Source organism: Leucoraja erinacea, chromosome 1, assembly GCF_028641065.1.
Source record: "Leucoraja erinacea ecotype New England chromosome 1, Leri_hhj_1, whole genome shotgun sequence".
NCBI classification, from domain to species: domain Eukaryota; kingdom Metazoa; phylum Chordata; class Chondrichthyes; order Rajiformes; family Rajidae; genus Leucoraja; species Leucoraja erinaceus.
The window spans coordinates 73,672,983-73,689,538 of NC_073377.1; the positions used below are offsets into that span (position 1 = coordinate 73,672,983).

The window sequence follows — 16,556 nt, forward strand, 5'->3', positions numbered from 1 at the left end:
ATGGCGGTGCAGGCTCGAAGGGCCAAATGGCCTACTCTTGCACCTATTATCTATGTTTCTATTCTGTACTTGTAAGGTAGGCATTGACCTATACACCACTGAGTATATCAGTTGGCTGCAAATTAGTTGTAGACTAGATGTGATGTAACTAGGAATTAACTGTCAGCCATTGTGATGGTATCCGGCACAGTAAAATTGTCAATTGTACTGAATTTTCATCCGTTGATTGTATAGAACTGACACCCCCCCCCACTGTTTCTCAAGACTTCAAACAATGTGCAGAAGTTGTTTAAGTCATCCCCATTTAGAGATTGGATATTCTACATGATGGTTTTGGGATTATTTGTTTTATGTAATAATGTCTATAAGCAGTACTGGGTGCTCTCATTGTCACTTGTTCCATTTGCCACCTGAGAATGGCACATTCCTTTTTTACCTTTCTAACTTCAGATGAAGAGGATGACATTTTGCAAAGTAAGAAGGTGGCTCAGAAATCCAGGGAAAATGGTGGTCTCCCTGGAACGTCGGGATCTGGAAGAACCGCAGATACAACATCACAACTCAAACCAACGAAGCCCAAATCAAGTCCAGTAAAATTTACAGCCACGTCAGTTCAAGATTTCTTTGGCTCGGGCAGTGTGCACAGATCAAGTAAAAAACTGGTGACCAGCAAAAGGAAAGCAGTAAGGAGTGTTTGCATTATGTTCCTATTCTTGTTATATTTATCTATGATTCAGTTTTAAACTAGGTTGTTGGAGGCTTGATTACCAAAGTATAACCTGTCGTTTTTAACCCGGCTGTCTGTTAGTTCAGAACCCCACAATCTTTTTTTCCCCTTCTTGCATTTATTAACTTCCGTAGATTCTTCATTTTTGCTGGCCCTGATCTTCAAATCTGCTGTGCCGTACACATTTTTGTTTTTCTCTACTGTAGCATTATCACACTGTCAGCAGCTATTCTTCATGGTGCCATTTGTTGTTGTTGATGCCAGTTAATTGGTTATTAGACTTTGCAGAGCATCCCAATTGTGGACATGGGAAGGCTTATGCTTTTGTTTATTTCTATTAAAATATCGTGGGAAATTAATACAAAGTTCAACCCATTTTTGGTTTGTTTGGTTGGGTCCTGCTATGGCCAGTGCATTTAGTGATTATTTAACAGTCAAAAGTGATTAATTGTCAAATGCACAGGGAATGGAACAGTGAGATTCCTTGCAAACTGCAGCTTTAAAGGCACATTAATGTAACATCACAGCAAATATACAATAAACAGATTATCAGTAATACTAGGTAACCAGACGATAATGGTGGAAACCAAAGTGTTTGGTGCAAACTATTAAGAAGTCCATAGTAGTTTGTTGCTGGGGTAACGTTGTGCAGTGTGGTTCTGGTAATCTCCATGAGAGCCTCATGGTTGTTGGCAAGAAGCTGTTCTTAAACCTGGAGATATTCTCTGGCTTCAGTTCCTTCCTTATGGTGGCAGCGAGATGAGAGTGTGGCTGGAGTAGCGAGGTTCTTTGATATACGTTAGTTTTATAGAGTCGTAGAGTTATAGAGTGTGGAAATAGGCCCTTCGGCCCACCTTGCCCACACCGGCCAGCATGTCCCAGCTACACTTGTCCCACCTGCCTGCGCTCGGTCCATATCCCTCCAAACGTGTCTTATCCATGTACCTTTGTAACTGTTTCTTAAACGTTGGGATAGTCCCAGTCTCAACTACCTCCTCTGGTAGCTTGTTCCATACACCCACCACACTTTGTTTGTCAAAAGTTACCTGTCAGATTCCTATTATATATTTTCCCCTTCACCTTGAACCTATGTCCTTTGGTCCTTGATTTCCCTACTCTGGGCAAGAGATTCTGCGCATCTACCCAATCTATTCCTCTCATGATTTTATACACCTCTATAAGATCACCCCTCATCCCCCTGTGCTCCAAGGAATAGAGACCCAGCCTACTCAACCTTTCCTTTCAAGATAGAGCATGGAAATGGGAGTATGTACTGGGCAGAATTCATGATCAGGTTACTTAGTTTAGTTGAGATGCAATGTGGAAACAGGCCCTTCGACATTCCGAGTCCGCGTTGATCAGCGATTACCTCATAAACTAGACTATTCTACCCACTAGGGACAATTTACAATGTTACTGAAGCCAATAAACCTGCAAACCTGTAAGTTGAAGTGTGGGTGGAGAACGCTGCACCCGGAGAAAATGCACACGATCACAGGGAGAACATGCAAACTCTGTACGGACAGCACCTGTTGTCAGGATCCAGCCTGGGTTTCTGGTGCAGTTTAATGCAGCAACTCAGCCACGGCCAACCTGATATTCGCTGCCCTTTTCAGATCCCATTTTGTAGATCCCTTGGATGGTGGGGAGATCAATATCTGATGAACCAGTCACTTTTATAGCCTCCTTTGTTCTTGAGCATTTAAATTACCGAACCAGGCCGTGATGCAACTAGTCAGTATGCTTTCTACTCTACACCTGTTTAAAAGAAAAAAAAACTAGCAAAATACCAGTTCTCCTTCGTCTAATGAGGAAGTAGAGATTTGATGAATCGCCTTTGTGATTGGATCAATGTGCTGGGCCCAGAACAGATTTTCTGATATAATCGTGGCCAAGAACTTCAGTTGTCGACCCTCTCAGCTCCTGTCCCACCCATGAAGATGAGTTCATGAACCCTGGGCTTTCCCTTCCTGAGCCGGGCGACTTTAATTAGGCCGGGCGACTTTAATTAGGCCGGGCGACTTTAATTAGGCCGGGCGGCTTTAATTAGGCCGGGCGGCCGGCTTTAATTAGGCCGGGCGCTTTAATTAGGCCGGGCGGCTTTAATTAGGCCAGGCGGCTTTAATTAGGCCAGTCGGCTTTAATTAGGCCAGTCGGCAGTTCGGCTTTAATTAGGCAGGCAGCTTTAATTAGGCTAGGCAACTTTAATTAGGCAACACAGCTTTAGCATTTCCAAACCAAAGGCAACACCGCTTTAGCATTTCCAAACTATATTTTCAAACCACATTAAGGGCACTGACAGGTCAGTAAAACCACTCACAGTTTAGTAGACATGTGTTCAGTGTTATTCATAGCTCAGACTGAGAAACGTGACCCTCTCGCTCCCCCCATCTTGCAGAGACTGACTGAGGCACCCAACACTTCCGGGTTTTATAGTCCCTCCGGAAGGGGCGTGGCCTTCAGGAGAGCGAATCTCAACATTTCTTAAACACTAATAACTTTTATTTTTCATCGATGGGAAAAATCCTCTTGTCCTGCGCAGTGGAGGGGGACTCTGAGTAAGATGGCCAAATATCACAGCCGTAAGTGGCAGCATTTGTTCTAAAATCAATATACAGAAAACAGGAAGTGGTCAAGATCAGAATTTTAGTAATATATATAAGATTAGATCTCTCCTTAACCTCTGATATCCTTAATTATCATATCAGGGGTATCCCTGTCCTGACCTCTTTCAAAATGAGAATATAGGGACTGGATTAATTGAAATTTTGGATTAGAAAAGGTTGGATTACAGATTTCTGTGTGTTAATTTGTAGTAATTCCAGTTGAAATTGCATGCACAAAGGTGAGATTGGGTATTTAGGATGTGGCATATAACCAAATAGATGAGGTGTGCCAGAACTTGTCACTTTGGTTGGGAATGGAGAATAAGTACTGTATGTGATACAAAACATTAGCGATTGTCTGAATGGGAAATGTGAGATGAGTTAACATTCTACCGATACTCTTCTCCGCCTAGCAGAGCTGGTCCTTACCCTCAACAACTTTTCGTTTGACTCCTCCCATTTCCTCGAATTCCAAGGCGTAGCTATGGGCACGCGCATGGGCCCCAGCTATGCCTGCCTCTTTGTAGGGTACGTCGAACAATCCTTGTTCGAGTCGTACCGTGGCCCTATCCCCGAACTCTACCTCCGCTACTGCATTGGTGCTGCCTCCTGCACCCATGCAGAACTCACTGACTTAATCCATTTCACCATTAACTTCCATCCGGCACTCAAGTTCACCTGGACCATTTTTCGACATCTCCCTACCGTTTCTAGATCTCACCATCTCCATCGCAGGTAACAGACTACTGACCGACATCTACTACAAACCCACTGACTCCCACAGCTATCTGGACTACACTTCTTCCCACTCTGCTTCCTGTAAGGACTCTATCCCCCTACTACCAATTCCTCAATCTACGCTGCATCTGCACCCAGGATAAGGTGTTCCAAACCAGGGCATCGGAAATGTCCTAATTCTTCAGGGAAGGGGGTTCCCCTCTTCGACTATAGATGAGGTCCTCACCTGGGTCTCTTCTATATCCTCAGCTCTGCTCTCTCACTCCCCATCCCCCCCACTCGTAACAAGGACAGAGTCCCCACTGTCCTCACCTTCCGCCCTACCAGCCGTCACACACAACAGATAATCCTCCAACATTTTCGCCACCTCCAACGGGATCCCACCACTGACCACATCTTCCCATCCCCTCCCCTTTTGGCTTTCCGCAGAGACCGCTCCCTCCGTAACTCCCTCGTCAATTCGACCGTTCCCACCCAAACCACCCCTTCCCCTGGCACTTTCCCTTGCAACCGCAGGAAATGCTACACTTGTCACTTTAGCTCCCCCCTTGAATACATCCAAGGACCTTAGCTGTCTTTCCAGGTGAGGCAGAGGTTCACCTGTACCTCCTCCAACCTCATCTATTGCATCCACTGCTCTAGGTGTCAGCTGCTCTACATCGGTGAGAACAAGTGTAGGCTTGGCGATCGCTTCGCCCAACATCTTCATTCAGTTCATAATAACCAACCTGATCTCCCGGTGGCTCAGCACTTCAACTCCCCCTCCCATTCCAAATCCAACCTTTCTGTCCTGGGCCTCCCCCATGGCCAGAGGAAGTCCCAACGCAAATTGGAGGAGCAGCACCTCCTATTTCGCTTGGGTAGTTTACACCCCAGCGGTATGAACATTGACTTCTCCAATTTCAGGTAGTCCTTGCTTTCTCCCCCTTTCCCCTCCTCTTCACAGCTCTCCCACAGCCTACTGTCTCCGCCTCTTCCTTTCTTCTTCCTGCCCCCCCTCACCCCCACAACAGTCTGACAAAGGGTCTCGACCCGAAACGTCACCTTCGCTCCATAGATTCCTTCGCTCCATAGATGCTGCCTCACCCGCTGAGTTTCTCCAGCATTTTTGTCTACCTTCGATTTTTCCAGCATCTGCAGTTCTTTCTTAAACAATGAGTTAACATTGGTCCTTTTGATCTTAGCCGTCACCCAGTTTTGATTCCACTGCTGATGACGAGGAGCTTGCTCGCCAGCTGCAACTTGATGAAGACACAGAGGTAATTGAAGCTGAAACATTTGTATTTAAAGGGAAGATACAAGCAAGCAATTCCTTCTTATTGTGCATCTTGACCTTTTTACATTGTACCGAACAATAGGTTTAACTAGAAGTGAATATCTTATACTTTGTTATTTGTTTGAATTTGGACCAATCATTGGAATGTCACCTTTATTCTCGGGTTGTTGTTTCCAGCCAATTTGTAGTAATCCTGCAATATGTAACTTTCACCCTCTTTTGCCCAATACACGATAGACCGCAACATGAATCCTCATCCATAATAACAGTGTAATTTTTTGACCTCCTCAATCTGTCTTACTCTGTTGTAATTATTCTTGCCTCCACTGGTTGAAATCTTCCCCTGCTCTTCCTGCTAATGGGTTTCTGATTGGGATAGTCAATTCTATCAAATCCATGAGGAACTTTATTGGCCTTTTGGTAGGCGTTTGTCCTTGGCGAGTCATTGTACTCGTGTGTTAGTAATGTTGATTGCTCGATTTTTGTCTCGTTATTTTCAACCACATTCTAGTTTCCAACTTTTTTCAGCTGGAGCGGCAGTTGCATGAAGATGAGGAATTTGCTAGAACATTGGCAATGTTGGATGACTTGCCAAAGAGCAAAAAGGTAATTACTGAAACAGGATCTAATGTTTTACTTGAAACGGATCTACCTAGCTAATGGAATAATTATTGCTTATGTGTTTAAACTGTGGTTATTTGTTTGAAAATGCTTTGTACGCAATACTACAAAAGTTTTTTTTTTTTAGAATTTCTTGGATAAGTCTTGAGTGGGAATATATTTATATGTGTTTAACTCAGTACCCGTATCTAAATGAAAACCAAAAAAGGAACCTGCAGCTGCTGGCAATCTAAAATTCAAGTTCACATTTATTGTCACTTAAGGTACAGTGAAATTTGAGTTGCCATACTAAGTGAAAAGAACACAAGGCACACATTAAATAAAATTTAACATAAACCTCCACCACAGTGGGCTCAACATACCTGTGATGGAAGCCACTAAAGTTCAGTCATCTTCCTCCTTTGTTCACCCGTGGTCGGGACCTTTGAACCCTCCGCAGTTCGCTGCTACAGATGTTCCGATATTCAGGCCCTCTCGTCTGGATGATTGAAACTTCGACGTCGGGACGGAATGGAACACTGCGCAACATGGTGTTCCTGAGTCCGCCGCCTCTTACCGGAGACAGTGGCTTCACGGTTAAAAGTCCACAGGCGGAGCACTTCTTCTGGCGATCTTCGGCAAAGGATCGCAGTTCCGTGATGTGAAAGTCCGCGCTGCGCCTGCGGCTTGAAGCCACAGGCCGGTCTCCAGGTAATGCCGCACCAATCCAGTTGTTAGTCCGGGGGGGATGAGACACTGAGAAAGTCTATTCTCCATCGAGGTAAGTGACTGAAAAAAAGTTTCCCCACGTCCCCCCTTACCCGCTCCCCCCACATAAACTAACCAAGAAACATTGAAACACACATTTAAAACATACTTAAAATAATAAAAAAATAGAAGGGACATGACAGACTGTTGGCGCGCCACCTGGTGGAAATGCTAAACCAGAGAATGCTGGAAATACTGTGGGGTTAGGCTACATCAGTGGGGAGAGAAGGGAACATTTCAAATTGGAAATGTTCATCAGAATAACAAAATATGAGTGACTAGGAAAGATGACCATACCAATGCCTTTCAAGACTGGTCTTATATGACTTGTTTTTAGGTTTATGTTTATCCATTCAGTCACTTATTTTGGCTTGGGGAATCAAGTCTCCAAATCAAATCCCCAAGCATATGTGGCAAATGATTTCTTCAGCTAGGATTCATGTCCCATGAAGAATATGTGGCAAATTATTTGTCACAGTATCTTGTGACAAATAATATTCCTCATGTCAACATGTCTCTTAAGGAATAAAACCATGACAATTAAACCGTATGATCAGTAAAGCGGATTCCTAGAGCTGGATACACATTAAAATGATTCTTAATGGACACTTTTAGGTAAAGATTTCTATACAGACATAGAATAGCTATCGATGATGGTTTTTTGGAAATCGACATTGGTTTATATTTATGGGATTAATTGGAGTTTGAACTGGGAATATGATTCTCATTGAATCATATTCAAGGGATTGGCTAATTAGATCCAGCGTGTTTGCTCAGCTGCAGAATCCAGGACTTGGCCACAATTTTGAGCATTAAATATTCAGTTGTGAAAATCTTGGGCAGAGTGTTAAGCAACACTTGAGTGTTAAACATCATTCAACTTTGCACCTCTGGCTCCGGCTGGTAGGAGGCTCAATAAATTTGTGAATAAATTTGATGTAATGGCATTGCAGGGGCTCATAGGGATGCAAGGCCTATTCCAATGTTGTTATGATTTATCAAAAATATATTAGTTTATTATTGTCATGTGCACCGTAGATAGTGTAAAATGTTTTCTATACTATCCAGGCAAACCATACCATTAATCAGCCTTGAACTGCAAAAAAGAAGATAAATAGTAAAAGTGTTACAACTACAGAGAGAGTGCAGATTTTAAAAGTGCAAGGTCGGCAATGAGGTAGATTGGAAGATCTGGCATTCATCCCTAGCATATGGGAAGTGACATGGTTAATTCGGAGACTAGGGTCCTGACTTGAAGAAAGGAGACTTTGAAGGTATGAGATGGGAATTGGCTAGGATAGGAGGGCAAATTATACTTAAAGGGTTGACAGTGGAGGTGCAATGGCGAAGTTTTAAAGACCGCATAGATGAACTCCAGAAATTGTTCATCTATGTCCGGTGAAAAAATAAAACTGGGAAGCTCAACCGTGGCTGACAAGGGAAGTCAAGGATAATGTTAAATCCAAGGAAGATTGGCCAGAAGAAGCAGCAAACCAGAGGACTGGGAGAAATTTAGAACTGAGGAGGACAAAGGGGTTAATTAAGAGGGGGGAGAAGAGCATGAAAGAAAGCTTGCGAAAAATATTAAAAAACTGACTAAAAGTTTCTATAGGTATGCAAAAAGGAAAAGATTAGTGAAGACCAATGTAGGTTTCTTACAAACATAGACTGGTGAATTTATAATGGGGAAACAAGGAAATGGCAGAACAGTTCAACGAGTACTTTGGTTTTGTCTTCACTAAGGAAAATACAAACAATCTCCTAGAAATACGAGGGGACCGAGGATCTAGTGGGAGGGAGGAACTGAAGGGAATCCACATTAGATAGAAATAGTGTTAGGTAAACTTGGGACTGAAGGCAGATAAATCTCCAGGGCCTGATGGTCTGCATCCCAGAGTACTCGAGGTGGCCCTAGAAATTGTGGATGTATTGGTGATCATTTTCCAATGTTATCTCGATTCTGAATCGGTTCCTGTGGACTGGAGGGTAGCCAATGTAACCACACTTTTTAAGAAAGGAGGGAGAGAGAAAACTGGGAATTATAAACCAGTTAGCCTTACATTGATAATAAGAAAGATTCTGGAGTCGATTATTAAAGATGTTATAACAGCGCATTCGGAAAGAAGTGACGGGATCGGTCAAAGTCAGCATGGATTTATGAAGGGGAAATCATGCGTGACTAAACTTTTGGAATTTTTAGGATGGAAACAAGTAGAATGGATAATGGAGAGCCAGTGGATGTGGCATATCTGGACTTTCAAAAAGCCTTTGGCAAGGTCCTACACAAGATTAGTGTGCAAAATTAGAGGACATGGTATTGGGGGTAGGGTATTGGCATGGATAGAGAACTGGTTGGCAGACAGTAAGCAAGGAGTAGGTATTAAAGGGGTCCTTTTCAGAATGACAGGCAGTGACTAGTGTGGTACGGCAAAGCTCGGTGCTGGGACCCCAGTTTACAATATATATATATATTAATGATTTAGACGAGGGAATTAAATGTAACAATGTCTGCGGATGACATTGCTGGTGGCAGTGTGAGCTGTGATGAGGATACTATGAGGCTGCAGGGTGACTTGGTTAGGTTGGGTGAGTGAAATGAAATGAAATGAAATGATTCAATTTATTGTCATTGTCAGTGTACAGTACAGAGACAACGAAATGCATTATGAGTGGGCAGAAACATGGCGGAAGCAGAATAATGTGGATAAATGTGAGGTTATCCAATTTGGTGGCAAGAACAGAAAAGCAGATTATTATCTGAATGGTGTCAGATTAGGAAAAGGGGAGGTGCAACGAGACCTGGGTGTGCTTGTACATCAGTCACTGAAATTAAGCATGCAGGTACAGCAGGCAGTGAAGAAAGCCAATGGCATGTTGGCCTTCATTGCGAGAGGATTTGAGTTTAGGAGCAAGGAAGGTCCTACTGCAGTTGTACAGGCCCTTGGTGAGACCGCACTTGGAGTATTGTGTGTAATTGTGGTCTCCTAATCTCCTTGAGGAAGGACATTATTGCTATTGAGGGAATGCAGCATTGGTTCACCAGGTTAATTCCCAGGATGGCGGGACTGACGTATGATGGGTCGACTGAGCTTATATTCGCTGGAATTTAGAATGATGAGAGGGGATCTTATAGAAACATATCAAATTCTTAGAGGATTGGACAGGCTAGATACAGGAAAAATGTTCATGATGTTGGGGGAGTCCAGAACCAGGGTTCCCAGTTTAAGAATAAGGAGTAGGCCATTTAGGACTGAGATGAGGAAAAACTTTTTCATCCAGAGAGTTGTGAATCTGTGGAATTCTCTGCCACAGAAGGCAGTGGAAGCCGATTCACTGGATGTTTTCAAGAGAGCGTTAGATTTAGCTCTTAAGGTTAAGGGAATCAAGGGATATGTGGAAAAAGCCGAAATGGGGTACTGATTTTAGATGATCAGCCATGATCATATTGAATGATGGTGCTGGCTGGTAGGGCCCATTGGCTTACTCCTGGCACCTATTTTCTATGTTCAAGAGTGATAGTGAGTTAGAAGCTATTACTGAATCTGACTGACTTTATTCTGATCCTATTCAGGCACGGACAGATCGTGAAAGCCAGGAGTTCTCTTTATCCTTGGTTGTAAAGGCTGAACCTAGAAAAACGGCTGATGAGCAGACAGCAGAACATTCGGGTAAATATGTGTTTTTAAAAAAAATAGCAAAATTACATTATTTCTAGTACTGCTGAGTCAATTCTGTTTAATACTTTGAATCTACCAACTCCATTGATTTTCAGCCTCCTTGGGTCAGTCATTTGTTTTTAGAGTAGTCTGCAGGAGACTCTAATTTGAGATCTGTGCTAAGAGTGCCTGTAATTGCTTTTCAGACACTCATATTTACACAGTTTTCTCTTTCTTTATTCTCCCAATAGAAAGATCTGCCATTTTGATGTATAATTTAACAAAAACCCTGGAGTTTATTGAATGCACATCTTGGGTTGAGAAATGGCAGATCGGACAAAATGAATGAAATATGGGATTTAAAATTTACTTGTGACAAAGGAGGGCACTTAGCCCATTAAAATATAGAACTGTACAGAAGGTCTGGTCTTTCAATCCGCGATGCATGTGTCAAACATGATGACAAATTAAACTATTGCTTTGATCCACAGGCACAGATCCACAGCTCTCCATTCCCTGCATATTAATATGCCTGTCGAAAATCCTCTTAAATGCTGCTATCAAGTCTTCTCAGTTCTCCCTCGTGATCTGACATTGCAGAGACAAAAAAAAAGTCTCCGATGTCTCCTTGTAACTAATGCAACCTAATCTAGGTAGCATCCTGGTAAACCTTACTGCACCCTCTCAAAAGCTTCCACATGTTTCCTATAATGGTTGAGTCCAAAAATGAACACAATACTCCAAATGTGGACAAACCAAAGTTTAATCAATTTGCTGTATGACTTGCCAACTTGTATACTTAGTGCCCTGACTGATGAAAGCAACATGCCTTCTTTACTACTTTCATCTGCCTGTGTTGCTCCTTTCAGGAACAATGGACTTGTACTCAAGCTCCCTCTGTATATCAACGCTGTCAAAGCTCATACCATTAACTGTATACCTTTGCCTTGTATTTGACCTCCCAAAGGGCAGCAACACACATTTGCCTGGTTTCAACTGTTTGTCATTTCTCCGCTGATATTAGTAACTGATCTCTGCGCCTATATTTTTTCTTCCCCTCCCCCTCGCCCGGCCGGCTTGTACATGCACACTGCCACGGCCTGCACATCCTCCCCTGCACATGTGCACAACCACGGCCAGCACATCATCGGATGTGGTTGTGCAGATGTGCTGCCCTGCACATGCGCACTGCCACCGCAACTGGTTGGCAGCGGGCACTTTCTCTCTCCCTTTGCATTGTGGGAGATCTCGCCGCCATTGCTGTCCGGTCGCCGCCTCGCCGCGACCGCTGAAAACCAACGCAGAATCACTCCCTGGAGCTGGAGTAACTTCCTGGTTTCCTGGTCTTCAATAAATATTCCAAATGGAATTTAAACTGGAGTGAACCCTCTACCTCCAAACTCTGAAAAATAACAGCCTATTGCACTTTATCTGTTTATTTATTGTGTATGTCTATGGTATATAGACACAGTGAACTTTTATCTCTTGTTCTGTATTATGTTTACATATTCTGTTGTGCTGCAGCAAGCAAGAAACATGACAATAAAACTCTCTTGACTCTTGACTTGGACTTAAGCAAAAAAGGGTTCTTGAGGGGAAAAAAGAGCTACCTTAAATTTAGTTGCGTCTGGTTTTGTAACTATGGTAGGTTGAAGAATATTCCATGCTTTAATTGTGCGGGGGAACTCCATTGAGCAGCCAGCATCTCTGGATAGAAGAAATTGGGTCGAGACCCTTCTTTAAAACCCTCTGGTTTTAATGTTTTTCGTTTAATTTAAAGATACAGAGTGGAAACAGGCCCTTCAGCCCATCGAGTCCACGCCGACCACCGATCACCCGTACACTAGTTCTATCCCACACATTAGCGACGTAAGTCAAGAGTGTTTTATTCTCTCATGTCCCAGTTAGAACAATGAAATCCTTACTTGCAGCAGCACAACAGAATATGTAAACATAGTACTCTGTAAACAATGTTGTAAACGAGAAAACAAAACGGTGTATATTTATATATGAATATATAACTATATGTGCGTGTGTGTAATATATATATATATATATATATATATACACGCACACACGCACGCACACAATTTCCCTCCTGGGATTAATAAAGTTCTATCGTATAGTATCGTGTGTGTGTCGGAAGGAACTGCAGATGATGCTGGTTTAAACTGAAGATAGACACAAGAAGCTGGAGTAACTCAACAGGTCAGCCAAAATCTCTGGACAAAAGGAAAATATTACGTTTTGGGTTGGATCTGAAAAAGGTTCCTGCACTCCTTTGGAATGTGGAAGGAAACAAGAGCACCCGGAGAAAACCCAGGCGATCAAAGGGAAAAGGAGCAAACTCCATACAGACAGCACCCATATTCAGGACCAATTCCAGGGTCTCTGGCACTTTTAGGCAGCAACTTTATGGCCAATGTACTGTCCCATAGTCTTGAACTGAATTAAAACATACAGTATCTGTAAAGGGGAACATAGCGTCACATTAAGATTTAAGTTTTTTTTTTGTGTTGGAAAACTTGCTGGTGGACTTGCTGCCTCACACGCCAGAGATCTGTGTTCGATCCTGTCCTGTCGGGCACAGTCTGTGTTGAATTTGCACATTCTCCCTGCAAGCGTGTGGGTTTCCTCCCACATCCCAAAGACACATTGGCTTTGTAGGTTAACTTGGCTCTGTAAAATTGCCCCATATGTGTAAGGAATGGATGAGGAAAGTGGGATAACAGAACTTGTGTGAATGGGTAGACAAAAGTGCTGGAGAAACTCAGCGGGTGAGGCAGCATCTGTGGAGAGGATAGGCAATGTTTGGGGTCGAGACCCTTCAGACTGATGTGAGGGTGGGGGGAGGGGGAGGAAGAGGTGGAGACAGTGGGCTGAGGAAGAGCTGGGAAGGGGGGGAGAAAGCAGGGACTATCTGAAATTGAAGAAGTCAATGTTCATACCGCTGGGGTGTAAACTGCCCAAGCTAAATATGAGGTGCTGCTCTTCAATTTAAGGTGGGCCTCACTCTGGCCATGGAGGAGTCTCAGGACAGAAAGGTCGGATTTGGAATGGGAGGGGGAGTTGAAGTGCTGAGCCACCGGGAGATTAGGTTGGTTATTGTGAACTGAGCGGAGGTGTTGGGCGAAGCGATCGCCAAGCCTACGCTTGGTCTCACCGATGTAGAGCAGCTGACACCTAGAGCAGCAGATGCAGTAGATGAGGTTGGAGTAGGTGCATGTGAACCTCTGCCGTACCTGGAAAGACTGCTTGGGCCCTTGAATGGGGTCAATGGAGGTAAAGCGACAAGTGTAGCATTTCCTGTGGTTGCAAGGGAAAGTGCCAGGAGAGAGGGTGGTTTGGGTGGGAAGGGACAAATTGACCAGGGAGTTACAGAGGGAGCGGTCTCTGCGGTAAGTCGACAGGGGAAGAGATGGGAAGATGTGGCCAGTGGTGGGATCCCGTTGGTATACAAAGCTGGAAAAAATCAGCAGGTGAGGCAGCATCTATGGAGCGAAGGCATAAGCAACATTTCGGGTCGAGACCCTTCTTCAGACTATTGTGGGGGGGGGGGGGAAGAAAAGAAGAGGTGGAGACAGTGGGCTGAGGAAGAGCTGGGAAGGGGGGGGGAGGGAGAATGCAAGGACTACCTGAAATTGGAGGTCAATGTTCATACAGCTGGGGTGTAAACTACCCAAGTGAAATATGAGGAGCTGTTCCTCCAATTTCTGGTGGTCCTCACTCTAGCCATGGAGGAGGCCCAGGACAGGAAGGTCGGATTCGGAATGGGAGGGGGAATTGAAATGCTGAGTCACCGGGAGATCAGATTGGTTATTGCGAGCTGAGTAGAGGTGTTGTGCGAAGCAATCGCCAAGCCTGTGCTTGGTCTCACCGAGGTTGATTATATGCTGAATAATCCAACATTTTTGTTTGGAAGTGGAAAGAAATAATAGAAATTGCATTCATTGCAACGTGGAAAAAGAGTTGAGATACTATATTATAATTTTGCTGCATGTCATTGGGGTATATATCATGCCTTGATTGGTGAATATGTTTAGTTTGTGACTTTATTTGAAGCAGAAATAATATGTGAATGCTTCATTGAGCATAATTCTGACTGGTAACTAGGCACTTCGTCTGAGCACATTATCACACACGTCATGCAAGCCGTCTTAAATGGCTACCTAAACTTTCATTTGGCAACCTAAAAAGCTGCCTAGGTTGCCCGGCTGGAAACAGAAAAAAAAGTTAAGTGAGAGCCCTGCAATTCCAACAATGTTTTGTCACCCACAAAGTTACTAACCAATCTAATTACGTTTTCGGCCAAGTTATTTATGCACATCACAAACAACAGAGGCGGGCCTGTTCTGAATCCAAACTACCAAGTCACCAAGTGTGCTGTTTAGTGCATTTCTGGAGTAGACAGCACCTCGTACTGTTGCTCCTTTGCTAGCCATGTCATGGGAAAGAGATCCACCTACTTTTCTCTATGCCTTGGTGTACCACTAATCAACCTCTATGTTAATTTTCAGCTAAGATGTTGAATGAAGCTGATAACGTGAAGAACTGCAGTGAAAAGTTCAGTAAATCTCAGAGCACGAGGATTTCTTCCAAACTTTCAACGGAGTCTTCAAGTACTAATATGGAAAAGTCACTTAATAAAGCATCCCCAGGAAAATTGAGTGCAAAAGTAGCCCACATGAAGCGTAAAGAAGAGACGGCTAAGGTAATAAGGGACAGTCCAACGAAGCCACACCGAGCAAAGAGAATTTCTCCCAGGAAAGAGGAGAAAACCCTTTCTTCAAAGAAAGCGGAAACAAAGATTTCTCCCAAAAAGGAGCAAACTAGTTCTTCAAAGAAAAGTGAGCAGAAAGTTTTTCGAAAGGAGGAGGAACAAACTGTTTCACCAAACACCAAGGAGAAAGTATCCCCAAGTAAACCTGAGGTAGGAAGCATTTAGCTGTATTTTGGGTTGGGTGCCTGCTATATTATTTCACAATATGATTTCCTTCACACAAAGGTGAAAAATAGATTTCTGACTAATGAACTTTCTTTTGCCTGGTCCCCACCCATCTTATAGTTACTGGGCAGTAGGTTTGGAGAACCGCCCACAGCATTACCAGATTTAGCATTGTGACTCCATGTACTTTTTACTGGGTCACAGTTCAGAAATTGCTTGGGTGAGCAAATGGGGGAGAAAAAAGGAAAGTATGATTCTGGCATTGGACCCATTAAACGGAAAGTACTTGACTTGAACTTTCCAAATTTGCTGCTATTAAAGAAGGGTTAATTTAGATTTTGAGAGATTAAAGATGGACACAATTGACATGAGTCAAATATAATAAATAAATGTATTAAGGTTTCTCTAACAGCCAGTGGGCAAGTCTGTTTTATGTATTGCTGAGTTTGTTGTGTTTTCAGAGACTTGCGGAATGTCTTTAATTAGTTTTATTCTACTTTCTTTATTGTAAGTTTATTTTATTGTCACTATAACCGAATTACAGTGATAAGCATTTTGTTGCGCACTATTCACTCAGCAGAAAGACAACACTTGATTGCAATTGAGTCATTTGCAGTTTATAGATACATAAGGGGATAATGTTCAGTGCAAGGTAAAGCTCGCAAAGTCCAATCCAAGATAGTCCAAGGGTCACCAATGAGGTAGAAAGTAGTTCAGGACTGCTCTGTGGTTGTGATAGGATGATGTTTTTTCCTTTTGAAAAATCTAAAGCAGAAATGTATGAATTTGGTAGATAATCTGTTTGGGGTAGTTTTGTGAATTGTACTTGCATCTTTGTTTCTTTAGTCCAAGAGCCCAGAGGATACTGAAAAGAAGCGTCAGAATTACTTAGCCTATCGCAGCTTTTTAAATCGTGATGGCCCACGAGCTTTGGGGTCAAAGGAAATCCCCCAGGTACGATAGCAACAACATTTATTAACAATACTTTTTAGAATTTCAATGACAACTTGTTTGAAACCCAGTGTAGGGTGGTTATTTGTACAGAGTGTTCATTTGCATTGATCAAATACACTCAAAGGCCATTGCATTGTTTTATTGTATGTGTTGCCCATATATATGTATATAGTTTGTATTTAAATGCAGAACCATGGTTGATCTTAGTATGTGTTATCTCCATTGGTTTCATGGATCTTGAATAATTGTATTAATGAACCATTGAATTCCTAATATTCTTCAAGAA

General features: G+C 43.0%; 1 protein-coding gene across 1 annotated transcript in view; it reads left to right on the forward strand.

Annotated features, from left to right (window-relative positions):
• The window catches only part of rfc1 (replication factor C (activator 1) 1), a 55,782-nt gene that overhangs the window by 12,519 nt on the left and 26,707 nt on the right, over positions 1 to 16,556 (forward strand). The window contains exons 5-10 of the mRNA XM_055637555.1: positions 451 to 683; positions 5,256 to 5,330; positions 5,876 to 5,953; positions 10,287 to 10,383; positions 14,889 to 15,301; positions 16,163 to 16,270. Of these exons, the coding sequence (XP_055493530.1) occupies positions 451 to 683; positions 5,256 to 5,330; positions 5,876 to 5,953; positions 10,287 to 10,383; positions 14,889 to 15,301; positions 16,163 to 16,270 (1,004 nt within the window). The remainder of the gene's footprint in view (positions 1 to 450; positions 684 to 5,255; positions 5,331 to 5,875; positions 5,954 to 10,286; positions 10,384 to 14,888; positions 15,302 to 16,162; positions 16,271 to 16,556) is intronic.